The sequence below is a fragment of the Castor canadensis genome, chromosome 16, assembly GCF_047511655.1.
Source record: "Castor canadensis chromosome 16, mCasCan1.hap1v2, whole genome shotgun sequence".
Lineage (NCBI taxonomy): Eukaryota > Metazoa > Chordata > Mammalia > Rodentia > Castoridae > Castor > Castor canadensis.
The window spans coordinates 17,741,153-17,768,558 of record NC_133401.1 but is presented as its reverse complement, the minus strand read 5'-3'; the positions used below and the strand labels follow the sequence as shown (position 1 = coordinate 17,768,558).

General features: G+C 47.2%; 2 protein-coding genes across 8 annotated transcripts in view; one reads left to right on the top strand and one right to left on the bottom strand.

Moving 5' to 3' along the window:
• Positions 1–8,380, bottom strand: part of Sae1 (SUMO1 activating enzyme subunit 1) — a 65,462-nt gene extending 57,082 nt beyond the window's left edge. Inside the window, exon 1 of the mRNA XM_020181202.2 lies at positions 8,178–8,380. Coding sequence (XP_020036791.2) covers positions 8,178–8,275 — 98 coding nt within the window. The 5' untranslated portion in view covers positions 8,276–8,380. The remainder of the gene's footprint in view (positions 1–8,177) is intronic.
• Positions 8,381–19,747: 11,367 nt separating this feature from the next.
• The window catches only part of LOC109691120 (zinc finger CCCH domain-containing protein 4), a 39,542-nt gene continuing 31,883 nt past the window's right edge, over positions 19,748–27,406 (top strand). For 2 of the 7 annotated variants that reach the window (XM_074057806.1, XM_074057800.1), the window contains exons 1-2: positions 19,748–19,812; positions 20,964–21,129. In XM_074057806.1, the coding sequence (XP_073913907.1) occupies positions 20,969–21,129 (161 nt within the window). In that variant the 5' untranslated portion in view covers positions 19,748–19,812; positions 20,964–20,968. Of the gene's footprint in view, positions 19,813–20,402; positions 20,836–20,963; positions 21,130–21,274; positions 21,405–22,548; positions 22,611–22,676; positions 22,850–27,406 lie in introns of those variants that run through there. The other 5 variants (XM_074057801.1, XM_074057803.1, XM_074057802.1 and 2 more) reach the window with 5 other exon arrangements.

Genomic DNA, 27,406 nt, shown 5'->3' with positions numbered 1-27,406 from the left:
AAAGGGCCAGAGTTTTTACACCACGACCTTTGAATTCACAAGATGTGCTGCAGGTTACATGAAGCCACTGAATTCCATTCATGGCTCACAGCTCCTAGGACTATCAAATTCATTCAAGCCATATCAGCTGAGTGCCTCATGTGTGGAAAGGGAAGCAGGCAAACTCCATATAAGACTATTTCAAGAAAGGTAAGCCCCAAGTACCCAAGGCAGAGGAGGCTTTATTACATTTGAGAACAGACAGAGCCAAGCAGCTTGAATGGAGTGAGCTAGGGAGCGAAGCAGGGTGTGAACACAATGTAAAAGCTTTGCATTTCATTCTGAGTATAACTTCTTAGTGCAACAAGAGAGCACTGACAGGTTTAAGCAGAAGATTGTAGCATGACTTATATCAAAAATCTCAGTTTGGGACTGGGGGGTGCAGCTAAGTGTTACAGCATTTAGCTAGCATGCACAAGGCCCTGGGTTCAATCCCCAGGACCATGCAAAAAATAAAAGCCTATCTAAATGTTTCAACTTCTTTAAAACAAAGTAATTCAGTTTGGTTACCATGGAGAGGATGGAATATCGAGGGGAGCAGACCAGTGAAGAGACACAGATGATGGGGACCGCATGACTAAGAAAGAAAAAAAGTGAGAAGGTTTGAAGCAGAGCCAACCAGACTTGCCAATGCAGGGGATGCGAGCTTAAAGGACAGATTAATAAAGAACTCTTCCAGGTCGGGTACCGGTGGCTCATGCCTGTAATCCTAGCTACTCATGAAGCAGAAATCAGAAGCATCATGGTTCGAAGCAAGACAAGGCAAATAGTTCAAGAGATCCCATCTTGAAAAAACCCATCACAAAAAAAGGGCTGGTGGAGTGGTTCAAGGTGTAGGCCCTGAGTTCAAGCCCCACTACTGCCAAAAAAGGAATAAAAACCTCTCAGGTTTCTGGTTTGTGCAACCAGATAAATGAGGTCACCTACTGGGGTGAGGAGGACTGCGGGAGAACAAGTGGGGTACATGATCTTAAGTTCTATTTTGGTTTTCACAAGATACTTGAGCAAATACGGTATAGGGGCAGTTGGCTGGGACAGTATTAGAGAAACCAAGGAAATTTAGCACGCTGTCAGTGAAATGAAGAAGATAGCCAAACACAACAAATGTTAAGAGGTCAGGTAAGATGAAGACTCAGGATTCACTTGGAAACTTGCAAGTGTGGTGGCTCACACCTGTAATCCTAGCAACTCAGGAGGCAGAGATCAGGAGGATTGAGGTTTGAAGCCAGCCTGGGCAAATAGGTCACAAGATCCTATTTAAAAAAAATCACCACCACTAAAACAAAGGGGGTGGGTAGGGGGGCTGGTGGAATGGTTCCTCCTGCCTCAGCATCACCAGGCTCGGATTACAGAAGTGTATCACCACGCTGGCTTTTTTACCTTTTTTTTTTTGGCGGTACTGGGGTTTGAACTCAGGGCCTTTGCACTTGCCAGGCAGGTGTTCCACCCTTCAACCTTGGAGCCACACGTTCAGCTGTTTTAGCTTTAGTTATTTTTCAGATAGCATATGGAGTTTTGTCCAAGCCAGCTTGGGACCACGAGCCTTCTACCTATGCCTCTTGCATAGGTGGGATGACAGGCATGCACCACCACACCCAGTTTATTTTGCTAAGAGGGGGGGTCTCACTAACTTTTGCCCAGGTTGGCCTCCAACTCTGATCCTCTCCCTCTCCACTTTCCAAGTAGCTGGAACTAAACTACAGAGCCTGACCTCTTTTGACTTTGTTTCCTACAGTACTGGGTTTGAATTCAGGGCCTTGTGCTTATCAGACAAGCATTCCACCACTTGAGCTTCAGCCCTTTTTGTTTTAGGTATTTTCTGAATAGGGTCTGGTCTGAACTGTGACCCTCCTATTTTCCCACATGGCTGCAATGACAGGCATGAGCCATCACATCCAGCTTTTACTGGTTGAGATGGCGTCCCTGGAACTTTTTTTGCCAGGGCTGGCCTCAAACCATGATCCTCCCAATCTCTGCCTCCCGAATAGCTAGAATTACAGGTGAGCCACTGCACCGGACTTTGTAGTTTTCAATACAGCTTAAAAACCATTAACAAGTATGTATTTTCAGAAAGTGGTATTTAACAAAATTAAGGCTCACATGGTTCTATTTTGGTTCTGGGTATTTTTAGATGCTGAGATTCACCTCAATAACAAAAGGGTTCATATGCTTACACCAGGCACTAACTCATCATCAGTTTAAATTCCAGAGGACGAAGTGTTAGAACCGACACTGCTTAGTCAAGTCCCCTCATAGCACTGATTCACAAGCTGAGGTGTAGAAAGGAAGAAGAATTTGTCCAGGGTTTAAAGTTTGATGTGGGAAAACATATCTCAAACCCCAACTTGTGGCATAGAGTTTTATTTAAACTACGTCTACCATCTTTCCCAGTCTCTCTACCCTAGCAATCACAGCCCTATAACAAAAAGGTTCAATACCCTTGCTGTCTCAGCACCATCCCATCCCATCCTCACTCTGCTCCACTACACACTCCTTCCCCTCTGAGAAGGCCATCACTCCTGGCTGCTTCTCCCGATTCCAAGGGGCTCCCTGCCGTGCTTCTGCTAGAGGAGCCTCTCCGGCTTCAAAGCAGCCATCAGGCAGTTGTGCAACTGGATTCTCAGGGATGTTATAAAGATTAAACAAATGAATATTTGCAAAGCACTGTAAGAGTACTGCCTGACACGTAATAAGCAAGATATTAACAAAATAAACCATTAGCATTTCCTCCTAATTACCACCAACACTCAAGTTACCCTTCCAAGGGAGTCTGGGTTCAAAGAGAATTTGCTAATCACTAAACAGATAAACTTGTTCTAGGTTCAGCTTTTGCTGCCCTGCAAGTACTGTAATAACCCTCCCGACAAACTGAACAAGCAGATACCCCATCTCACTGTTAAGGAGGTCTGAAACACAAAGGTCAAATGCCATGCCCAAAGTTACACAGCTGATCATCTGTCTTCAGAGGCAAAGCATAAACCTGCTTCGTAACTATGCTACAGTATTCAAATCTTTAAAGAAAGAACTAGCTTAAGTAAGAAAATGGAAATTTGGCTTTCATTTAAAAAGACTGTTTTAAGCTGGGTGCTGGTGGCTCATGACTGCAATCCTAGCTACTCAGGAGGCAGAGATCAGGAAGATTTGAGGTTAGAAGCCAACTAGGCAAACAGTTCACAAGACCCTGTCTTGAAAACACCCATCACAAAAAAGGGCTGGTGGAGTGGCTCAAAGTATAGGCCCTGAATTCAAGCCACAGTACTGCAAAAAAAGAAAAAAACAGAAGACACTTTTAACTGGGCATGGTATAATCCCAGCACATGGCAGGAAGGAGGAGGAGGATAGAGAATTCAAGACCAGCCTGGGCTACAAGGTAAAATCCTGCTTCAAAAGAAAAAAAAAAAAAAAAAAAAGTCTGGCAGAGTGGCTCAGGTGGTAAAACGCAGGCATGAGGCCCTGAGTTCAAGGTCCAGTCCAAAAAAACGAAAGAGAAGGAAAAGGTCTTCTGGGGTTAGGGTGTACCTAGTATTTCAGCATGTGCCTACCAAGTGTGAGGCCCCAGAATTGATTCCAGCACTGCCAAATAAATAAATAAATAAATTTTAAAATGACAGTTTCCTAAATTTTTGTGACTTGTTCCTCAAACATTTTGGGGACCTAAATGGCTCAACTCTCCACTGCCTCCTGCTTTCCGTCTCCAGTTCTCAGCCTGTTTCCTGTCTGGAATAGCTTGCCTTCTGTTGTTGCTGGTGATGTTTCCTTGTCAAGTAATCATAGCTGTGCTCTCCTGGTGCCTTCCAAGTGTAGCAATGGTACATTCACTTGCCCACAGGCTTCTAAGGTAGATTCTAGCATCTCCACTTGACAAGGGAGGAAACTAATGCTCACAGAGAACTGAGATTCAAACTCAACTGAGATTCAAACTCAACTCCCCCCCTCCAGCAGTACTGGGATTTGAACCTAGGGCTAGGCAAGTGGTCACCACTGAGCTACATCCCAGCCCTCAAACACAAGTATTAACCACTACAATAAATTGGTCCTTACACAAAACACCTAGGATTGCCTGCCTGTCCGCATATAAGCTGTCGCTTCCATGACAAATACACAGTCTAAGGAACCAAATGAAGTCCTTTTCAACAGCATGATGGCAGGTATGGAATATCTGGAACACAGAGAAGCTTCTGTAGTGCCATTTCTGTAAAAAAAATCTCTGAAGTGAAATAGTCCTTACGACTTACTCACACTCACTGCTCCCTTTTGCAGAAGTGGAAGTGAAGGCCAAGAACTCAGCTCAAGTCCAAGAGCTCTGTTAGAACAGCTGGAACTGAAGGGCTGGGATGTAACCTAGTGGCAGAGCACCTGCCTAGCAGGCATGAAGCCCTGGGTTTGATCCCCAGCATCACCAGAGTTGGGGAGGGAAAAACAGAAGAACTGGGGAATTAAACCTAGAACCTAGAAGTTTTCTGATTTGTAGGTTTTACAATTTACTGTGTCATCTCATTCACTCAACAAAAATCCAACTGTCAGCCGGGCACCAGTGGCTCCTGCCTGTAATCATAGCTACTCAGGAGACAGAGATCAGCAGGATCTCGGTTCGAAGCCAGTCTGGGCAAATAGTTTGCAAGACCCTATCTCAGAGGGAAAAAAAAAAAATCACAAAAAAGGGCTGGTAGAGTGGCTCAAGGTATAGGCACCAAGTTCAAAGCCCAGTAACACACACGCACGCACGCACACACGCACGCACACACAAAATCCACTGTCTGTGCACCTGTAAGCACTAGAAACGTCACGCAGAAGAAAAGTCTCACGATCCTGACTGGACACTTGTAAAGGGCTTGCCCTCAATGTTTATAATACACCTCCCTCTTCCAGCCACCTCTGTTCCTCATTCTCACATGTGGGGCAGATTACTCTTGGGTTCAGGAAGAAAAGACAGGCAAGGCGAACACTGGAGATGCACAGCTGCCAGCTTGCCCTACTGTGAGCATGGAACTGTCATGCAAATAGCAGTGACTCTATTCCCTGGTTCTTCTTTACTCAGTTTGTGACCTTGGGAAGCTGGCTCCCTTCCTTGAATCATCAGTAAAATGGGGTGGGCCACGCACCATGGCAACACCCCAAACACACAGGCTGGGCACATGTAACAGGGGAGGCTGAGCTGATGGAGCTGTCCACAAACTGGGAGAGCAAAGGAGCAGAGCCTCTACACGGTTCCAACCAATGCAGATGGCTGACCTTTTGATTTTTCAAGAGCAGCCTGAAGTGAGAAACTGAAATCTCCCAATTTTGAGGCCACTTATCTCCCAACTTATCATAAAAAAATTCCAATATGCAGAAGAGCTGATTGATCAACTTATCTGTATACCAACATACAGATAAATCACACCTTTGACATGTATCTCCAAAAAGAGGGTGCTCTTCTTCATAACCCACCGTGATTATGTGCAGAAACTAGTTACTAATGTCATCTAACGGGGCTCAATGTTCAAACCTCCCCTACTGCTTTTTCCAATCTCAGGTCTCTCATTTTGTTTTTGCAGTACTGGGGCTTGAACTCAGGGCCCACACCTTGAGCCACTCAACCAGCCCTTTTTTGTGATGGGTTTTTCAAGATAGGGTCTCGTGAACTATTTGCCTGGGACGTCTTCGAACCAGGATCCTGCTGATCTCTGCCTCCTGAGTAGCTAGGATTACAGGGTGGGCCACTGGCACCTGGCTCAGTTCTCTGTTGAAGCAAGATGCAGCCAAGGCTCATGTGCTACATTTGGCTGTCATACCTCTACTCTCCTTTAATCCACAAGAGTCTCTTCATTGGTTTGTTCCATGACATTGACTTTGGGAAGAGAACAGGGGAAGTTGACTTATAAAATATCCCACATTCTGGACATTTGACAAAGGAATTCCAGCCCCACCACAGAGTTCTATCCTGCCTCCTCAAGCCATCTTAAAGGCAAGGCAATGGCCTTGGAGAGCCACCAGGAGCCACTATAAGACAGTTGAAAATGAACATGAAGACACGTGAAACTCTGTAAGACCACCTACAAGTACAGAGAATATAAATGATAGCCCCTTCCAAGCCACATCTGCAATCCAGAGCTCAGGAGGACCAACAGTTCAAGGCTAGCCTGAGCTACACAGGGAGACCCTGGTTGAAAAATAAAATACAGCTGGGTGACAGTAGCTCACACCTGTAATCCTAGCTACTCAGGAGGCAGAGATCAGGATTGTGGTTCGAAGCCAGACTGGGCAAATAGTTCACGAGACCCTATCTAGAAAAAACCCTTCACAAAAAATGACTAGAGGAATGGCTCAAGGTGAAGGCCCTGAGTTCAAGTCCCAGTACTGCAAAAAAAAAAAAAAATCCAGAAACTGATTCTACCCTGGCCTCCATCTCAGTAAATGGAAATTCCATGATTTCCTGGGGTCATCCTTGACTTCTGCCTCTCATACTTTCAGCCAACCCTAGCCTCTCTACCTCCAAAATATATCCTGAATATTACCTGACCCTTCTCTAGTTTCAAGCACCATTATCTGTCTCTACTGGACACTCAACAGTCACCAGGAATCTTTTTTTTTTTCTTTTTCTGGGTGGGTTGTTTTGTTCATTGTGGGACAGGCTCTCACTAGGCAGCCGCCCAGGCTGGCCTGAAATTGGCAATCCCGCTTCAGCCTCCTGTGCACTGGCATTACAGATATGGAGCACTATACCAGGTTCACCTGGAATCTTTACTTCCGCTTTTTACTTTCCACTTTTACTTCCACACAGAAAGAATGATTCTTTGAAAATATAGGTCAGGTTTCTCCACACTCCAGTGGCTTTCCCAAGTTCTCAGAAGAAGCGCTACTCAACTCACTGGGCTGCAACCATCCTATTTTTCTTCTCTGCCACGTGTTTGGCCCTCGGGATTTGGCATTTGCTGTCTCTTTGCTAGGAAGGTTCTCCCGGATAGCTGCATGGCTCCTTCACCTCATGGAAATCTAAGGCTCAGTAGCACCTCCTCAGAGGCCTCCTGTGGCCACACAATCAAAATGACCCTTCCACGTAGCCCTCCTTAGTCATCAGTCACTATCCTGGCCTTTTCTATTATCTGTTTATTGTCTCCCCCATCAGAACCTGAGCTCCAAGTGGGAAAGAGCCTGCTCAGTTCACTGATCAGTGACTAGTACAGTGCCTCTATCAAGTACCCAATAAGTATCTGAAGCCTGGCGTGGAGGTGGACGCCTGTAATTCCAGAAGTCAGGAGGATTGCAAGCTCCAGGCCAGCCGGGTTACATAAGACTGTCTCAAGGAGGGAAAAAAAAAAAAGCGGGGACCAGGGCTCACCATTCCATTGGGAGGCTGAGATCCGGAGGATCGCAGTTAGAGGACAGCCCAGGCAAACAGTGCAAGTTACCACCATCTCCCAAATAAACAGAGCAAAATGGACTGGAAGTGTGCTTAAACGGTGGAGCACCTGCTTTGCAAGAGCAAAACCCTGAGTTCAAAACACCATACCGCCAAACAAGTATTTGACTGACTCGATCACCTTTTGAAGCGACCTCATTTCCCTTTGGTAATCTTTACTCCGCAACAGCCAACCAACGTCTCCCGTCCGCCCTAGAACCAACTAATACCTTTTCCTTCGGGATCCCCAGCCCCTGCGACACCCCAAGCCTCCCAAACTCCTCCAAGCCCGCCTTCTTTCGGCCCGCCCGCCCTTCGGTAGCCCGTACAAGAATGTAACCGCCCTGGTTTTGCAAAGCCCACCCAGTGTCCGTCACACAACAGGTTCTCACCAACTAGGAATGAATGAACTATGCATCCCCACCTCCCCAACATACTAGGATCCCATAAAGTCCCCACCCGCGACCTAAACCCCATCACCCTATCCGGGCGCCCGATTACCCGTGTCCCAACCCTCTGCGCCCTCAGGACGCCCCATTCAATTGGCCACCGTGCCCTCGCCCCGCCACCCATTGGCGTCCCCACCTCCCACACCTTCCAGAACCACCCCTAATCCGTGCTCTCGGAAGCGCTAGCAAACGGAAATCCCGCCCCCTCTTCAAATCAGACCTTCCCGCTCCCTCGGGGCCCAGAACGCCGGGGATCAACCAGACGCCCCCTCCAGATCGTCCGCGCCTCAAGCTGCGCCGGCCCTGACCGTTTCTGAGCGTCCAATCCCCACAGACGGATCTGCCGGTCATACTGCGCCGCTTCCTCCTCGCTGATGCCGCCACCAGCCTCCTCCTTCTCCACCATGGCGCCGACTCGAGCTAAGGTGCAGCTCACGCCAACTGCCCGCCACCCAAGCGCGCCGCCAACAGTCTTTGGACTCGCACCGGGCCGAGTTTGCGCCTGCGCGGTGGGGCGCGCCCGCGCAGTAGGTCCTAGGCGGAGCCCGGGACCACGTGGACTCCAGAGACCCACCCCCCCTCCGAGCGTCACGCCCACTACCTGTCACGTGAGGAAGGCCTCCGTCCATCCTGGCAGAATAAAAAAAGTGGCGCGCGTATGTGGATGTCCACGTGGTTTTTATGTGGCTAATCAGTTCTGCACATATAGAAGGTTCCTACTGAGAGCCCAGCGTTGGAGGTGTGGTGAAATTAAAGCTGTGAATAAAATAAACGGGCCGGGCACCGGTGGTTTACGCTTGTAATCCTAGCTACTCAAGAGGCCGCAATCAGGAGGATACTGGTTACAAGCCAGCAAAAAAAAAAAAAAAAAAAAAAACAACCCAATCTCGGATAAAAACCCAAAAGGCTGGCGGAGTCGCTCAAGGTGTAGACCCTGAGTTCAAACCCCAGTACCGCAAAAAATAAATAAAACTAAAGGAAGGCCTCCATGCAAGGAGTTTACCATCTACTAAAGAAAACCTAAAGAAAAATGCACAGCCCTTTGGGATGAGGGATTGGTTCCAGAACGCTCTGCAAATACCAAAATCTAGTTGCTCAGGTACCTTTATAAAATGGAACACTGAGTTGTTGAAACTGTTCCGGGAATGGGGGGAGGGGGAATAAAGGAGAATGATGGTGGGGGTGAATTCCTCTACCATATATTGTGAGAACTTATTTCTGTAGTTCTGGGGATCCAACTCAGGGCTTTGCATGTTAGGCAAGCTCTCTATCACTGAGCCACGTCCCCAACCCCTCCAGTACACTTTTTAAAAAATTTTTTATTTGTGCATTTATTTTGCAGTGCTGGGGATGGAACCCAGGGATTCTACCACTTGAGCCACAACAACCCTCTCCCTCCACTACCAGACCTTTGTTTTGTACACTGTTTTTGCGACAGGGTCTTCTAACTGCCTGGGCTGGCCTGAAACTGTAAATCCTCCTACCTCCCCCTCCTGAGTAGCTGGGATTACAGACATGCACATGGTTCCTCCCCATACTTAAAATCATACCAAGAGGCTGGGTGGGCGAGGCTTAAGTGGCAAGGCTAAGACTGAGTTCAAACCCCAGCATAGGAAAAAAAAAAAAGTAGGATCTTGAACGTGGGCTGTGGACTTTTTTTTTTTTTTTGCGGTAAGTATTGGGGTTTGAACTCAGGGCCTACACATTGAGTCACTCCACCAGCCCTTTTTTGTGAAGGGCTTTTCAAGATAGGGTCTCACAAACTATTTGCCCAGGCTGGCTTCAAACCGAGATCCTCCTGTTCTCTGCCTCTTGAGTAGCTAGGATTACAGGCTCGAGCCACCGGTGCCTGACAAACCAATTTTCTTTCTTTTTTTTTTTTTTTTTTTGGTGGTACTGGGGTTTGGACTCAGGGCTTCATGTTGCTAAGCAGGCATTCTACCACTTGAGTCACTCTGCCAGGCCTGGCTGTGGACATTTTATCTGTTCATGTAAGTCCATGAGAGTTCCAGCCTGGCAGATGTAAGGAAGACATGAATGATCAAAGTTTCTGTGTTGATGAAAGTGAATTGTGGCTGGTTTTGTTGTGGTCAACATTTTTGGCAAGCACCCTTTCATGAGTGACCATTTCCCATAACTTGGGACCAGGCAGTGCTCAGGGAAAGGAGGGCTCGAGTTAATGCCTGGTTAATCTACAAAACAGGCTTCAGAGTGTCACTGGGCAGCTACCTGCAAGAGACAGGACACACAGGAGCCAAGAGAAACTTCTAAGAATTAGTTCTCCCCCTCCTCCTGCCCTCTCCTTCTCTTCTCTCTTCCTCCTCCTCTTTTTTCCTCCACCTCTTTCTTCCTCCTCCTTCTCCTCCTCCTGTCTTCCTCTTCTGTCCTCCTCCCTCCTCCTCCTCCTCTCTGCTCCTCTTCTCCTCTTCCTCCCCCACCCACTTTTTTCTCCTTTATACTGCGAGAATCAACTAAAGTCAGGTCTTTTGTGTCAAAGGAGTTAATGTAAAACTATCATCGTGTGGACACCAGCTAACCTCCCCAAATTGCTGCCTACATGCTTTGTAAAACATTGCTTGACCTTGCATGGTTCTTGCAGTCAAAGAGCTGTTTATCCCCAGATGCCCTAATCTCAAACTGCTTGCTTAAAGATGAATATAGCCCAAAAGAATTTTCTTGTTCTCCCTGCTTCAAGGTTCCCTAACTTCATGTGCCCCCTTTTCTAAGTAACCAGTTGGGAAGACTGTGAATCCAAACCCGTCCATCATGGTGAGGGGCAAAGAGAGAAAAACAGCTGACTCCCCCTCAGTGTGTCCTGCCTATCAGACCACGGTCCGTGGCTGCAGCCTTCTGCAGAAGTGAAACCTTTCTTTTTGCCTTGCTGAGCGACTCCCACGTGTTTCATTGATCACTATTTGGGAACGGCAAAGTCTATAACCCTTTTATTTATATTTTGTGTTTGAAAGAAGGGCTCCCTAACTTTGCCCAGGCTGGCCTCCAACTTTCTATTCTGTTTTCACCTCCCACATCACTGTGATTACATCTGGGTAGCACCATGCCCAGCACTGCGAATTAGGTCTTGATCCTGGGAGCAATGTGCATTTTCAACATGTCTGTCATATTCTTTGGTTTCTCTCTTTTGAAGTTTATTGTTATTTTGTTTATAATAATAATAATAGTACTATTATATTCCTTTTTTTGTGCTTACTCTTTTATTTCTAGTACTGGGATTTGAACTCAGGGCCTACACCTTGAGCCACTCCACCAGCACTTTTTTGTGATTTTTTTTCAAGATAGGGTCTCCTGAACTATTTGCCCAGAACTCGCTTCAAACCTCAATCCTCCTGATCTCTGCCTCCTGAGTAGCTAGGATTACAGGTGTGAGCCACCAGCACCGGGCCTTGCGCTTACTCTTAAGCCAAGGAGAAAGGCAAAGCAGCCCTTGGAGAGGAAATTTCTGGTTTCCCTTGTGAAATTAAATATAAATGGATGCACCATTTAAGCTGGAGCCCTGAGTTTAGACATGCAATCCCACTGCCCTGAGGCCATCTCTATGTTGTGAAGAAGCTCAAAAAACATGACAAGAAGAAGCACTAGGGCTGGACAGGGTGGGTCTGTGGCTGCCTGGTAAGTACAAGGCCCTGGGTTTCCTCAGCACAGAACAGACTGTTTGTTTTCTTTCCTTCTGTTTGGGGGGTTAGGGGGAGGTACTGGAAGGTGAAATTAGGGCCTCACTCTTGCTAAGTGAATGCTTTATTGCTTGAGCCATGTCCCCAGCCCTTTTTACTCTGGTTATTTCAGAGATAGGGTCTTGTTTTATGTCCAGGGCCAGCAAAACTACAACCCTCATACTTAAGCTTCTTTAAGTAGCTGTGATTACAGGTACTTGTCACCATGCCCAGCTCTTGGTTGAGATGGGAGTCTCGAGAAGTCCCCCCCACCCCCCACCCCAGGGGCTCCTTCCTCTTGGTCTCTACCTCTGCAGTGTTGGGGATCAAGTCAGTGGTGGTCTGTTTTCAAGACCGAGCATTTAAACCTGAATGGAAAATTACTGGGAGCATGTTTGCATTCACCTGGAAAGTCACAAACAACTTGGGGAGAAGCCATGAGAAAATGAGAAAATGCGTTAAAACTATGTATGTGCCAAAAAGCATATATCACAGGGAGGCCTTCCCACTATAAAGACACAAAGGGAGGTGAGGACAACTAAAAGCCCGCTTCTAAAATTTGACCAATTCTAAGACAAACATATTTTAAAACAACCCAACATAAGATAATAAAACTTGGGTGACATCTGGGAAAAATTGGACACCCCATAGTACTCAGCCAATGAGGATCTGGGGGAAGGGCTTGCACACTGGAGAATAAAATGCTTGTCATAACTGCTTTGGGTATACCTGCCAGCCAGACACCTGATCTTGCAGGACCACCATTAAAGTCTTATTTTCACTGTACTTCACGTGTCTCTGTGTCCATTCTTGAGTTTGGACAGGGGCTGTGTTTCTCACAGAGAGTAGCTAGAATCATAGGCCTGGACTGTTTTTTTCTTTTTCTTTTTTTTTTGGTGGCACTAAGGTTTGAACTTAGGGCTTCAAGCTTGCTAGACAGGCACTCTACCACTTGTCACTTCCCAGGGCTTTTTTGTGTTGGGTTTTTTTTTGTTTGTTTGTTTGTTTGTTTAGGTATTTCTAAGGTAGAGTTTCACAAACTATTTGCCCAGGCTGGCTTCAAACCTCAATCCTCCTGATTGCTGCCTCCTGAGTAGCTGAGATTACAGATGTGAGCCACTGGTACCCTACCCAGCAATTATTATTTTTTTTTTTTTGAGACAACGTGTTGTTAAGTTTGCCCAGGCTGGCCTCAAACTCCCGGTCCTCCTGTTTCAGCCTCCCAAGTTCTGGGATTATAGATTCGAATCACCACACTCAGATTTGTTTCTGTCTGTGAATGGGCATATATAAATCATGAGTGCTAGTTTTTACAGGATTGTATGTACAAGGGCCCTACTCAGGGGTTCTGGAGAGTTTTGGTTAGAAAACAGTGTAACCAACTGGCACCAGTGGCTCATGCCTGCAATCCTAGCTACCCAGGAGGCAGAGATCAGGAGGATCAAAGTTTGAGGCTAGCCTGCGGAAATAGTCTGAGAGATCCTATCTGGAAAATATCCAGGGCTGGTGGAGTGGCTCACGGTGTAGGCCCTGAGTTCAAGCCCCAGTACCACACACACACACACACACACACACAAAACCAGTGTAACCAAACTCATTTTAAAGTGTTTATCTTCAAGTTGTCCTTGAATATGATAGTTGACTCTGGCTCTACATCCATTTCTTGAAATAGAGGTAATAGCTCCTATCCTAAGTTTAATAAGTCAATGTTTAAAAGGTGACTGGTTTTTCATGGGTGCCACATAGACAATAGTTACCAGTATTATTGTAACTCCCAACCGCCATCTTCCTTCTTTCAAGCTCAACCTCTGAGTACCTCAAATTCAACATCATGTCTGTCTGTGGTCATATGTGACAAAATCCCAAACAGAAATCCTGAAGTCAAGCTGGGCGTGGTATACAAGGCTATAATCCTAGCACTAGGGAGATGGAGTCAGGAAGATCACAAGTTCAAGGCCAGCCTGGGCTACAAAGCAGGACCCTGTTTCTAAGAAAAGAAAAGAAATTCTGTACTCAAATGTGCAATAGAATTAGAACCCCAATCTCACTGGGAGACTCTAATAGGCTATATTCCCCTAAATATTTTTGGCACTTAAAAAGTCAAACATAGCTGGGGGCTGGTGGCTCACACCTGTAATCCTAGCGGCTCAGGAGGCAGAGATCAGGAGGATTGTGGTTCAAGCCAGCCCGGGGAAATAGCTCCGTGAGACCCTATGCTCAAGGTGAAGGCCCTGAGTTCAAACCCAGTACTGCAAAAAAAAAAAAAAAAAAAGTAAAACATGCTCCCTAGTGCTGATGGCTCAAGCTTGTAATCCTAGTTACTTGTGAGGTTGAGATCAAGAGGATTAAAATTCAAGGCCAGCTCAGGAAAATGGTTCTGAAGACCCCATCTGCAAAATTGACTGGAGGCATGGTTCAAGATGTACAAAACCTGCTTTGCAAGCTCAAAGCCCTGAGTTCAAACCCCGGTCTCACAGAAAAAGAGAGAAAAGGAAAACAAGTGAAAAATGGTCATGTTTCTTGTTTTTTTTTCCTTGAGCCATGCCCCAGCCCTTTTTGGCTTTAGTTAATTTTCAAGGGGGTTTTTGAGATTTTTTTATTTGCTTGCCCAGGGCTGGCCTCAGACCTCCATTCTCCTGCTTGTGCTTCCCAAGTGGCTGAGATTCCAGGAGCATATCACTATGCCTGGCTTGTTTGTTGAGATGGGGATCTTGTTAACAAGAACTTCGAGCATGGCTGGGCACAAAGAGCTCATGCCTATAATCTTAACTACTCAGGAGACAGAGATCAGAAGGACTGAGGTTCGATCAAATAGTTCAACGGACTTATCTTGGAAAAAACCATCACAAAAAAAGTGCTGGTGGAGTGCCTGCCTAGAAAGCATGAAGCCCTGAATTCAAAACTGCTGTACCACCACATAAACAAACAAACACAACTTCCATCTTTAAGATCTCTGCCTCCAGAGTAGGTGGGATTAAAGACATGTACCATGACACCTGACCCTATACTCCTGCTGCTTAATTATCATGAATAAAGCTATAATGAACATGGGTGTACAAATATGTCTTTGAGAACCCTGTTTTGGACTTTCTTGGATCTAGACACATGCAGCAGGTAGTGTCTTAGCAGCAATAGCTAACCAGAACACTTCTAATTAAGGCTTTGTAACTTAAAGGGGTGGCTAGACCCCTGGGTTTGAGGATTACCTCCACCAGGTGACTGCCTACCATCACTCAAGGCAGGGATTCTCAGCCACACCTGCACATTAGCACCACCAGGGGGGCCCAGACTTCTCCCTCAGAGACCCCCATTAATTGGTCTGGGGTGGAGCTGAAACTTGCGGATTTTTACAAAACACTCCCCAGATGATTCTAAAAGGTTCTCAGGGTAAAGAACCAGGAGAACCATGGGACAATGTTGTACGTGCCCTTCTAGTCTTCATTCTTCTTCACAGGACCACAGAACATTTAGGGTATCTGAAAGATGCTACCTGGAGAGGGTGGCATGGAGCTCACTGATAGAGCACTTGCCAAGAATATGTAAGGCCCTGGATTTGGTCCCTGGCCCCACAAAACAATAAATAAATAAAAAACAGACAGAGCTGGGTCCTGGTGGATCATGCCTATAATCCTAGCTACTCAGGAGGCAGAGATCAGGAGGATCAAGGTTTGAGGCTAGCCTGGGCAAATAGTCTGAGAGATCCTACCTGGAAAATACCCAGTACCAAAAAGGACTGGGGGCATGGTTTAAGTGGTAGGGCACCTCCCTTACAAGTGTAAGGCCCTGGGTTCAAACCCCAGCGCTGCCAAGATAAAAAGATATCCCTCTCCTGTCCCCATTCTTCTAAATTTTTTTGGTCAAGGATCAAACCCAGGGTTCTACAAATGTTAGGCACATGCTCTACCACTGACCTACTTCCCTAGTCCTTTTTTTAAATAAGGTCACATTCTAAGGTTGCAGGAAGAACAGGACTTTGAGGCAATAGTAACCTAGTATGGATACGAATGCATTTTTCTATCTATCTATCTATTTGCAGTGCTGGGAATTGAACCTAGCTTATTGTGCAAACTTAGGCAAGCTTTCTACCACTTGTTCCATACTTGTTCCAGTTATTTATTCATCTGAGGCACTAGTGTTTGAACTCAGGGCCTCAAGTTTGCTAGACAGGTGATTTACCGCTTGAACCACCCTGCCAGTCCTTTTTTGGTTGTGTATTTTTTGAGATAGGGTCTCATGAACTATTTCGATCATTTAGTATAAATGTTACGCTTCAGGACATCTTAACATCCTCGGAAACAAACCCTCACCGTTGTATCTAATAACCAAAAAAGCAAATGTCTAAAATGTTCCCAAGAGTGGAATAGGGTTCTCTTTTGAGAACAGGTTGACAATCAAAAACCACTCATCAATTTCCCTCAATTTCTAAAGTGTCCTCCAGGGGGCGACATCATCTCCTTGAGAATCAGGTAGACCAGTAATTCATCATCCAGTCTGGACTTCATTTCCCACCTCCTTGATAAATCCAGGGTTGGATTAGCAAGGAAGAGATGGGGAAGAGCCGGCAGGCTGTCAGCGGGGACCACACCGTGGAATGCCTCTGTTTGGCCAATGGTCTGCCATTTTCTCAGTTGCTACCTAAGCTGGTGCCAGAATTGTGTGTTTTCACACAATGTGAAATGTCTTCTCAATAAAGATTTTTTTCATCTATAAAACAAAGAAGACATCCAAGAGACATCCCAAGAACTAGAAAGAAAATTTCTTTTTTTTTTTTTTTTGGTGGCACTGGAGTTTGACTTCATGGTCTCATGCTTGCTAGGGCCAGTCCACCAGCCATTTTTCTAGATAGGGCCTGGAAAACCCTATTTTCCAGATAGGGTCTTGGGAACTATTTGCCTGGGGCTGGCTTCCAACCGCAATCCTCCTGATCTCTGCCTCCTAAATGGCTAGAATTACAGGCATGAGCCATAAGCTGTGTTGTGTATTTTCAAGATAGGTTCTTGCTTTGCCTGGGTTTGCTTTGAACCACAATCCTCCTGATCTCTGCCTCCTGAGTAGCAGTTAGACTTTACTGGGATTTGAACTCAGGGCCTTGTGCTTACTAGGAAGGCACTTTATCACTTAAGCCATTCTTTCAGCTCATTTTGCTCTGGTTACTTTGGAGATGGGGACCTTGAGACTTATTTGCCCAGGTCTCAAACCATAATCCTCCTGATCTGAGCCTCCCAAATAGCTAGGATTGCAGTGTGCGCCACTGGCACCTGACAGCATTGGTTATTTTATTTATTTATATATTGGGGGGTACTAGGGTCTGAACTCAGGGCCTCATGCTTGCTAGTCAGGTGCTCTACCACTTGAGCCACTCCACAAACCCAACATTGTTTATTTATTTATTTATTTTTGCAGTACTGGGGCTTGAACTCAGGGCCTACAACCATTTGAGTCACTCACCAGCCCTTTCTTGTGAAGGTTTTTTTGTTTCAAGATAGGGTCTCTTGAACTATTTGTCCAGGCTTCAAATGGCAATACTCCTGATCTCTGCCTCCTGAGTAGCTAGGATTATAGATGTGAGCCACTGGCACCCAGCCCTGTCATGAACATTCTTGTTCATGCCTTTTGGAATGATTTCTGTTGAGATGTACTTTTGGGAGGAAGTGTTGAACCACAGTGTAGGTGGATGCTCATCTGTAGTCAATACCTACCAACCCATTTTTCAAAATGGTCGTTTTAGTCCCACTGGCAGTGGAGGACAGTTCCAGTTTATTTGTACCACTTTTAACATCTGTTTTAGTCATACAGTGCATTTTTCTGGTGCTGAGGATTGAATCAAGGACCTTACACATGGTAAGCATGGGCTCTGCCACTGGGTCCTGCCCCAGTCCTCACTTGTTTATTTAGGTGTTGGTTTTATGGTATAGTCACTTTGTGTGTGTAAAGTTGTCTACCTCTGACTACGTGCTTTTCTGTATGCATGCTATTCTTAATAATAAAGCTGGGCGAGGTGGTTCACACCCATAATCCCAGCTACTCTAGAGGTAGAGATCAGGAGAATGGAGTTTGGAAGACAGGCAAAAAGTGAGACCCCATCTCAATCAATATAATTGTAGGTGGCATACATCTATCTATAATCTCACCTATTGAGGCAAAGATAGGAGAATTGAAACCTGAGGCTGTCCCAGGGCAAAAAAGTTAGACTTTATCTAAAAAATAACTAATGCAAAAAAGGGTTAGAGGCATGGCTCAAGTGGGAGAGCACCTATCTAGCAAGGATAATGCTATGAGTTCAAAGCCCAGAAGGAATTGGGTGCTGGTGGCTCACACTTGTAATCCTAGCTACTCAAGAGGCAGAGATCAGGAAGATCAAGTTTTGAAGCCAGCCTGGGCAAATAATTTGGGAGACCCTGTCTCAAAAAGTACTCAATACAAAAACAGGACTGGGCTGGCAGAGTGGCTCAAGCAGTAAGAGCACCTGCCAATTAAGTGTGAGGCCCTGAGTTCAACACCCCAGGACTGGAAAAATTAAAAAACAGTAGTGCAAAAAATAAAGTGACTTAAAAAAACCCGAGTGTTGTGTCACTTTGCCTGTAATTCCAGCACTCAGGAGGTAGAGGCAGAATTATCTCAAGCTTGAGGTCACAAATTAAAAAAAAAAAAAAGGTAGCAGAAAGTTTGAGGTCAGCTGGCTTACAGAGTAAGACCCTGTCTCAAAAAGTTAAAAAATGGGGGAGGGGTAAGAAACAGGTTTTGACCTCTTAGGTGTGTTATACTTTCATAACTAGAATACAGACACATATATATACATATGTAAATATCCTATAATTAGAATACAGGGGGTCAAAAAATCTAGACCCTCTAGAGGAAGCCATGGAACTTTTCACATTTACACATTTACCACCCTGTGCTATTAGCTCTTGGGGTGTTTTTTTAAGTTACTTATAAGCATCTGTCAACTTTTTTTTTTTCAGTACTGGAGCTTAATCTCAGGGCCTTCACCTTGAGCCATTCCACCAGCCCTTATTTTCGAGGGTCTCTCGAACTATTTGCCTGGGTCTGGCTTGAAACCGAGATCCTCCTGATCTCTGCCTCCTGAGTAGCTAGGATTACAGGCGTGAGCCACTGGCATCAAGCTACAATCTTGAATGTGAGGAAAAAAGGTCCTTTGTAAGACAATTAAGAGGACATTTTATAGGAGAAGGAATGGTATATTTCCCATCATTAGATAAGGGACTGCACTACGAATGACCCTGGTTTAAGGTCAGGGGTGTCTTGGCTAACAGATGCCAATTGGGTGGGACACCAGTTTCCCAGAACAGGTGTCACTTCGTCAAAGTTTAAGCATTTTATTAGGAATATTATCAAGAATAATTTCTTTCCTGAAGATTGTAAATTAGTCCCCAAACTTGTGTCTCTCTTGGGTGTGGGACATTTTCTTCCCCCTCTGCCTCCAGGCTTTACATTTATGCCATAGCTGAAAATTAATCTCGCTGAAACCTAAGTCCCTACCTCATCAGGGCCGAAATAAGCCATTTGCTCGGTCTGGAACCTTCTGTTCTTCCATGTCCCAGCCTAAACAACAGTCTTCCCTGATTCCAGTCCCCTTTTTTCTTTTATTTTTTTGGGGGGTAAGGACGATGCTGGGGTTTCAACTCAGGGCTTGGCACTTACAAAACAGGAGCACTACTGTTCCAGAAAACCCTCCAGTTCATTTTGCGCTGGTTATTTTAGATACGGAGGCTCGGGAAGTGTTTACCAGGCTGGCCTCCAACAGGGAATCCTTCCGATGTGAGCCTCCCAAATAGCTCGGATTACAAGTGTGCGCCTTCGGCGGCGCGAGGTTCCCACTTCTTTTATTCTATAGCTCCTAATTTCTATCCCCTGGGACAATATTGGATACTTAATAAGCTCCATTAAGACAGAAACCGTGCGTTGAACGAATATCCCTGGAAGCAAATAGAATGAAACAATTTTGCAGGAACGCCAGCTTCGATTTAAAAATTAGCTCTGATCTATGACCTTGAGCCAATTCAGTCTTTAACTTCAGTCTCTATCTCCAAAACTGGAATATCAGCGACCGTGTGAGGATCGGAATATCTTGTTAGTGCATGGTTTATGGACCCAGGTCAAGGTTTCCACCTTGAAGGCTCCACCAAGCCCCGCCTCTCTCGCCCCCAAGGATGACGTCATCGGCCGAGTTATCTAGTGACGCCATCTCCGGGCCGCCTCAGCTCCAGCCCCTCTTCGGAAACCTCCGACTCCTGGGACCGGTCTCCAGCTCTCGGTTAATTTTTTTTCCCCTCCCATTCTCCCACCTAAAACTTTTAGCTCTTCCCGCCTTCCTTCAAGCTAGCAATTTTCGGTTCTTCCCGCTTGCTCTCGGGCGAGTTCCTCAAAGTCATTTATTCTCAGTAAATTTATCGCCTTTCCTGCCCCACCCGTTCGGCTCATTCTCTTCGTCCTATTACCCTAGCTCGGTCTCTTTCGGCTACTTCCGCCTCCTACGGCCCAGCGCTTCATTGTCTTCGGCTCTTTCCGGATTATCTCAGCTCTTCGGGCCCCTGCTGTTTTGGCCCGTTTCGGCTATTCCCGGCTCCCCATTCTTTAGTCCTTCCACCCATCATTAGCTTGGGTCTATCAATCTCCCTTACGTTTCACGTGCTTGGGTGGCTCAAACCTCCCCCCCCTTCGGCTCTTTCCGGCTTATCCCAGCCCTACCGCCTCAACTGCCTTCGGCTTTTTCCGCCTCTCCTCGGCCTCACCCTTCCCCTTCGGCTCTTTCCGCCAGCCGCCGGGGCGGGCCAACTCTGCCCCTCTCCTCCACGTGACTCCTCCTCCGCCCATCTGTTCCCCCTCCCTCTTTGCCCTTCCTCCTGTCTCAGCCTCTGGGCTCGTCCCGGCCGTGCCGCCATTTTGTGTGAATTCCTGACCGCGGCGGGGGCCGGGCAGCCGGGACACCTAAGGCGGGCAGATAGACAGTCGGCCCGTCTCCACGGCCCGTTCCCTCTCTTCCTAAAACCTTTTTTTTTTTTTTTAAATCCCCTTCCCCTCGCTCGCTCTCTTCCCCTTCCCCCTCGCTTGCTCCATTGCGCGCGGCCCGCGCGAATTACACCCAACCACCCACTAGTGTCTGAGTCCCCCGGGGCCCGCGGGCGTGTGGGGAAGGGAGTGGGGAGGGGGGCTCTCGCCCCGATGAGGGCCCCGCGCCCGTGAGCGAGTGACCGCAGGGGCGGGCTGCGAAGAGAGCAGGTGGCGAGCGGCCCGCCGGGGCCTAGGCCGCGCGGCCTACGCGGAGGTCGGAGGAGAGGTGATTCCGAAACCCCCCAAAAAAATATATGCCCAGTTCCCATCAGGAACCCTCAGAGCTGAAGTGTGCCCCTCCCGCCACGCCCAAGCAGTCCTTTTTCGTGCATTAACATCCCCTCCCCCCCAAAGGAACTATGGAGGCCGCGCCCGGGACCCCCCCGCCGCCGCCATCAGAGTCGCCGCCGCCGCCATCGCCGCCGCCGCCATCAACGCCTTCGCCTCCTCCGTGTTCCCCCGATGCCCGCCCGGCCACCCCGCACCTCCTCCACCACCGCCTCCCGCTCCCTGACGACAGGTCAGGCCCCCGGCCGGGCCGGGGCAGCGTCCCCGGGGGGAGGAAGAGGAGGAGGAAGGGGGGCGGCCGCCATGTTGGGCCGGGCCACGGAGGAGGAGGAGGAGGAGGAGGAGAAGGAGGAGGAAGGGCGGGGTCGGTGGGTGTCTCTCGCTCGCTCGCTCGCTCTTTCTCGCTTGCTTTCTCTCCCGGCCTCATGCGTTTACCCCCCCTCGCGGCGCTCGCCCGCTCTCCCTCGCTCTCGCTCTGTCTTTTTTGGGCGCCATGCTGAGGGGAAGGTGAGGAGGCGCCCCCCGGGCCCCCCGCGCCCGCCCTGGGGAGGGGGCGCCGGGGGGGGCTGCGGAGACCCACGGGGGTCCTGGCTGCCCCCGCGCCCGGAGCTGGCAGCCACCGACCAGCCTGTCCGTCGCCTGGCTTCGGGGAAGGGGATGGGGGAGGGGCCCCCGGACCCTTTTTGGGGAGATCTCGAGCAACAGCCCCGCTCTTAGGCGTTTGGAGTTCTTTTTGGGGGGGTCTCCCAGCCCCCCGACAGTATCCTTTCTCCTGGGGGAGTTCGCCCTGCTCTGCTAGGATAGGTATCCGAGCTTTTTAGAAGGCAGAAAGTAGGGGTTTCGTCTTTTCTCCATCCTTCTAACGGGGGGGTCCTTAGGATCGGGCTTTTTTTTTTTGGCGGGAGGTGTTTCCCAGTTACTCCCTCTAAAAGGCAGGAGGGGAGGGGTGCATCCCCGCCACTTTCGATGAGACCCCTTGTCTTTTTTTGGGGCGGGGGAGAAGACTCCCAGGTTTTTTCTTAGAGAAAGGGGTCCTCGATTTTCGTAGGTAGGTGACGTGGGAGAGTGTCTTCAATCTTATTTTTTTAGGGGGGGTGAGGTTGGGTCTCACTGCCTTACAGGGAAGAGAAATCTGCTTCCCCGTCCCCTCCCCACCTTGTCCTGGGGTTCGCCCCTCTTTACAGGCTAAAATGGGGTGCCATCCCTTCCGGGGGAGAGAAGCAGGCTACCTTGTGCTTTGGCAGAGCGTGAAAGGGGCCCTCCCACCCTTTATTAAGTGCGAAATGGTTCCCCCCCACGCCCTTCTGTCTGGTGATAATGGGGCACGGCCCGGCGCCTTTCAGGATAAGTGTGGGGCCCCTGTTTCCTCTGTTCGAACAGAAGGTTTTGGGGTGCATGATTGCCCCCCTCTTCCTGGTGGGGCAGGGGAAGAGGTGGTGGAGAGTGAGTGTGAAAGTGGAGGTGGGTTTCAGCCGGAGGGAGTGGGGGCGGGGAGGGGGGGGAGAGTTCTGGACAGACAGATGGCTGCCCGTCACAGCCTGACCCAGCCGCAGACCACCTCCCCAGACGGGGGTCTCAGCTAGGGCTCCCCCAGGCTCCAGGGCGCCTTCTCCCCACTCCCACCTCCCCCGTTTCCCTTTCTCCTTCACAGACCATACTTTGCCTTTTAAAAGAAATGCCACCCACATTCAGAGACACAGGTGCAGCAGTTTGGTGAGCTTTACAATTTTTTTTTTTTTTCTGTTTTGTTCTAATTAAATGTCGTCCTGGGAATCGCAGCCCTATGCAGCCCGACTCCAGTTCAAGGAAATAAACAGATTAGCAAAGGTCTGTTCGCTAAGCCCACGTTGGGCTTCCGGGCCCCTCTCCGGGGCAGGTGCATTACACGCTTTATTCGACCTCTAAGGAGTTCTCTTATGTCAGAAGTGTATGTCTTACAATGGGTTGGGATGGTAAGTAGCCTCTTTTATTGAGTAATTCAATTATCTCCCTCTTTTAGTCCCTTTCCTGCCTGCTTTCCTCCTCGCCTTTAGAGCAAAGTGATGCTTACGAGAGTGAATTTTTTGTGTTCAAATCAGGATTCTAACCCTGTTGAGCCCTTTTAGACTTGCACATCCTTTCAGTGTTTAATTTTTATAATTTGACGTACACAGTTTTCTCAAAAAAAAAAAAAAGTGTTACTGTAACATGACAAAAATCTCTGTAAAAGGCCCCTATGCTTTTCAGATCTTTCCATATCAAGCCCTTGCTTTTGTCTCCTCCAGCCTTCATCTTTGAGAAAGTTGGTGCTTCAAGTCCATGTGTAGGAGACAAGCTTACTGAATTTGGTTTATGATCCTTGCATTCAAGTTAAAGTTCTCCCCGCCCCCCCCCCAAAAAAAAAGATTGTGGTTCAAGTAGATCCAATTTCCTTGTTTCCCCCTTATGGTGATGGACATTTAAATTGAGCAGGTCGTTTGTAAAGTACTGTTTAAGCACAAAATCTGTAAACTCCATCAAGCCCGTCTTCACTGCTCTTTGTTCGCAAGCACATGTCTGACTGTGAAAGTTGATGCAAACGTGTTACACGCCCAGTCATGTTGGGGAGAACCCCCCAGCCTCCATCCCCCCGTCCTACACGTACAAGGAAAAAACACAGAAATGACTTGCAGAACCAAACTCTGTACTTCTGATGTGTTTTACAAGCATAAGTTTTATCGTTAAAAGACAAAAACACGTTGAAGTTCCAATTTCCTTCTGAGCCACTTTTGGTCCCTACATACCTTGTTAGAGAAATCTAACACACAGTCCCTGTCCCCCTCCAACCCCCCCCTGCAAAGACCCTGTTTTGCTTTTTTTTTCTTTTCGACATTCTTAGAAACAATGTTGACTCACACTTAAATGAGGAAATACTAGAAACTGCAGTTCAGAACACTTGTTTTGTTCTTCCTCTTAAGATGTTCACAACTTAGCTGCCATCCAGTGGTGGTCTTATGCGTGTAAAACAGTTACTGTGAGGAAGAAGTCTCCAGAACGAATGGTATCCTACAAAAAAAAAAAAAAAGTTTGAAGCACAAACAGAACATTCTTTCCAGTGCGGGTTAGCTGAAAAGGAATTTCACGTATTTGAAATTTCCCATCCTTTGCAAAATTGTTCCAGGATCTAAAACTTCCTCCAGCCAAAACTGGTTGTTCAGTGACAAGCCTGCCAAGTTTTTAGGATTACTGGGTTATAGGAAAAATACTTAAAGTTTACTTTTACATCGACATGTGAAGGAAACAGTATTTTTTTATTTTTTTGTGAGTAAAAAGTTTAGCAATCCTCTGCTGAATTTGAAAATATTTCCTCAAACTTTTAAAAGGTTCTCAGGCATATCAACACAAGGGTTTATTGGGTTTTTTGTTGTTGTTGTTCTCAAAGGAATCTCATCTATCAAGCCTAAGAAGCCCCATTAGTCAAACTGCATTCTGGTAATCTTTATTTTTGAAATGTCACAGTACTACTTTTTTTTCCCCCTAAACTGATGTACCAGTATTAGTTAAAAAAGATCAATGGATGTTGCAAAAGAAAAAAGAAAAGGGTGTCACTCAGAATCCCTGATTTAACAGCAACTCTTATAGATATACTTGTAACCTTTTTAAGTTTTTGTTTTTGCTGGGTGAAAGGTTGAATTTGCAAAGCAAATCAGAATCTCCCAGTAGAAACAAAATAAGTTGTGACCATGAAAATATGGATGTCATAAACCCCTGTGTTTTTTATTTTTATTCCTCTGAAGTTCACTGTTCCAAAGGGAAAAAAAAATTCCCAAAGAGGCTTTCTGATTCCCAGTGTGTCCTATTTGCAATTTGCTCTGAAGGTTTTAAATTTTTGATTCTTGACAAACCAGAATTTTCTCAACTGTAGAGAGAGCTGTTTTTGAAGACCACCCTTGTGGTTTTGCCTTAGCTGGGAAGGCTGATCCCAAGGAAAATTGTTTTGCCCATGTGGAAAGGAAGGCTTTCCTGGCTGTTTATTGTCTCACGTGTTCGAGGGGAACATTTGGCTCTTCAAGTTTGTGTATTTCCATCCAGCTGAATGTAGAACCATCTCCTATGGGTCCTGGCTGGGAATCTGTCATTTAATAGTGCCTCTACCTCTGCTCCTTGCTCTGGGATCTTTTGACTTTCCCTGGATGGAGAAGAAATGGCTGTCTCAGGGTTGCCTAAAGTCTTTAACTTTGATTGTGTTGTTGTGGCTGCTGAGCCCCTTGAAACACCTTTTCATAGAGGCTGAATCCAGTTATACAGTAAACAGCTCTGTGGCCAAAATTGCTAATGAAACTTTCCAAGTCTCCGTGGATAAGCTTTAAGTCAAACCATATTCCAGAGAGCCTAATTGTGGTCCTGTGGACGGTTTCTTCTAGCACTAGAGTACATGACTGGGTTGAGCCAGGCATTGAGCCTATATCTTGTCAGTACCTTACCATAGCTACTGACACTAAAGGAGGAAACAGGAAAGTTCCTGAGCTTTCTGGCAAGATGGTATTTGCTAAGGCTATTCAAGGAGTGTGCGGTGCCCGTGGCTCACACCTGTGATCCTAGCGCTTCAGGAGGCAGGGATCAGGAGGATGATGGTCTGAAGCCAGCCCTGGCAAATAGTTTTCGAGACCCTGTGAGTGATTCAAGGTGTAGGCCATGATTTCAAACCCTAGTGCTACCCCCACCAAAAAAAAAAAAAAAAAAGGACCCATAGGAACATTCTGCTTACTGGCAGAAGAATCCTGTCTGAATAAATGGTTTGAGGCCAGTGTCATAATTAAAATGTCAACAACAGGAAAGGAAAGGCTGCCAGTTTGGGTGACACAGAAAGTTCATTTGGCCAAGGGCTTCCATCTTCATGGATTTGGCTTTGCAGATGTCCTGGCCCAGCCTGCACCACAGAGCGCTCTGCTTTGGGTGGTGACACAGATGACGTCTTGAAGACATGGAGCAGAGTTTTTTGTGTTGATTTACTAACACCGTGCAGGGCACGGTGGGCGGTTCTTAAACGGACTGCAGGCACATCGCTGTTGGGGTGCTTTTTCAAGATGAAGACAGGGCCTCTCTCGGCGATACTGTTGAGTTCTGTTCCCGGAGTCGGTCTTGATTAACAGAGCACAGGGTGTTTGCTGGGTGCACAGTCCTCTTCCCCTGGCCCTGCTGCTCTGGATAGAGGATCTTTCCTGTGAGTGGTTTTTTTGCCAGGCTGCATCTGTGTAGGTTGGTGACTCAGCTCCCTGTCTGTCAGGCAAGGGCTGACATCTTTTTGAACATTGGAGGCGGCAACAGGATGTGAAGAAAAGTATGCATTTTGGAGCCAAATTAGACTGTTCAGGCCTGGCCCCTTCCCGGCAGCCAGCGTAATGCCCACGTTGCGGGGTCCTTGTGGTCATCTGGGCACTACAGGACACCCACACAGTGCGCTGCATTCAGTGAGGCTTGCCTTTCTGGGAGAAATTCTAAATAGAACTTTTACAGTCCCGTGGGTAAACAGAAGCGAGACTACTGTCTTGTGTTTGTGAAGGAAGTTGATTTATCTTTCACCTCCCAGGGCTGTGGCCAGCTTATTAACTGCAAGGAGCCAATTGGGTAGAAAGAAGTGGAAGCCATCTTAAGTCATTTCTTGCTGCTCAATGTCCTGTTCTAGAAGTTAAAATGGTCCTACTGTCTTGAGCCAGGGGTGACCATACTGTCATGTGTTCGATTTTGCAGTTAGAATCTGAGTCAGTGTTCCAGCTGTGCTAGGCCTCTAGAGAACTGGAAGCCAGGGCTCTAGAGTGTCACTGTGTTGCTAACTTGTCATTGAGCCTTTCCCAAGTCTCTGGAGAGCAAGGTGTGCCCTGGTTCCAGGAGTACCATTTTTTTGTAATTTGGCACAGTCAGATAGGGTTCTTTTCATTAAACAGCCAGAGTTGTCCTCAGCATTTTTTTTTTTTTTTTTGAGACAGTGTCTTGCTGTGTAGTCTAAACTGTCCTTGAACTCACTGTTGTAGCTCAGGCTGGCCTTGAACACTCAGTCCTCCTGCTTCCACCTCCCAAGTGCTGGTATTACAGGCGTGCACCATCATGCCTGTGCTTTTCTTGGAGCAGAAATGTTTTGCAGGGTGCAAGGACCCTCCCAAGAACTCTAGTGTTGGGCTTAGGTAAGGCCCAAGCAGTAGAACGCCTGCCCAGCAAGCGTGAAATCCTGAGTTCAAACCCAGAACTGCCAAAAAAAAAAAAAGAAGACTTCACTAGAGTTGGTTTAAGGTTGTTACCCCCTTTACCAGGCCTCAGGTTTCCTTCTCTGTCTGATCTGCCTCTGAAAAATTCACTGTGACCGGGCACCAGTGGCTCACGCCAATAATCCTAGCCTCAGGAGGCAGAGATCAGGAGGATCACAGTTCCAAACAAGCCCAGACAAATACTTCATGAGACCCTTTCTGGAAACTACCCAACATAAAGGCAGGTCGAGGGGGGGTGCTGGTGGAGTGGCTCACGATATAGGCCCTGAGTTAAAGCTCCAGCACTGG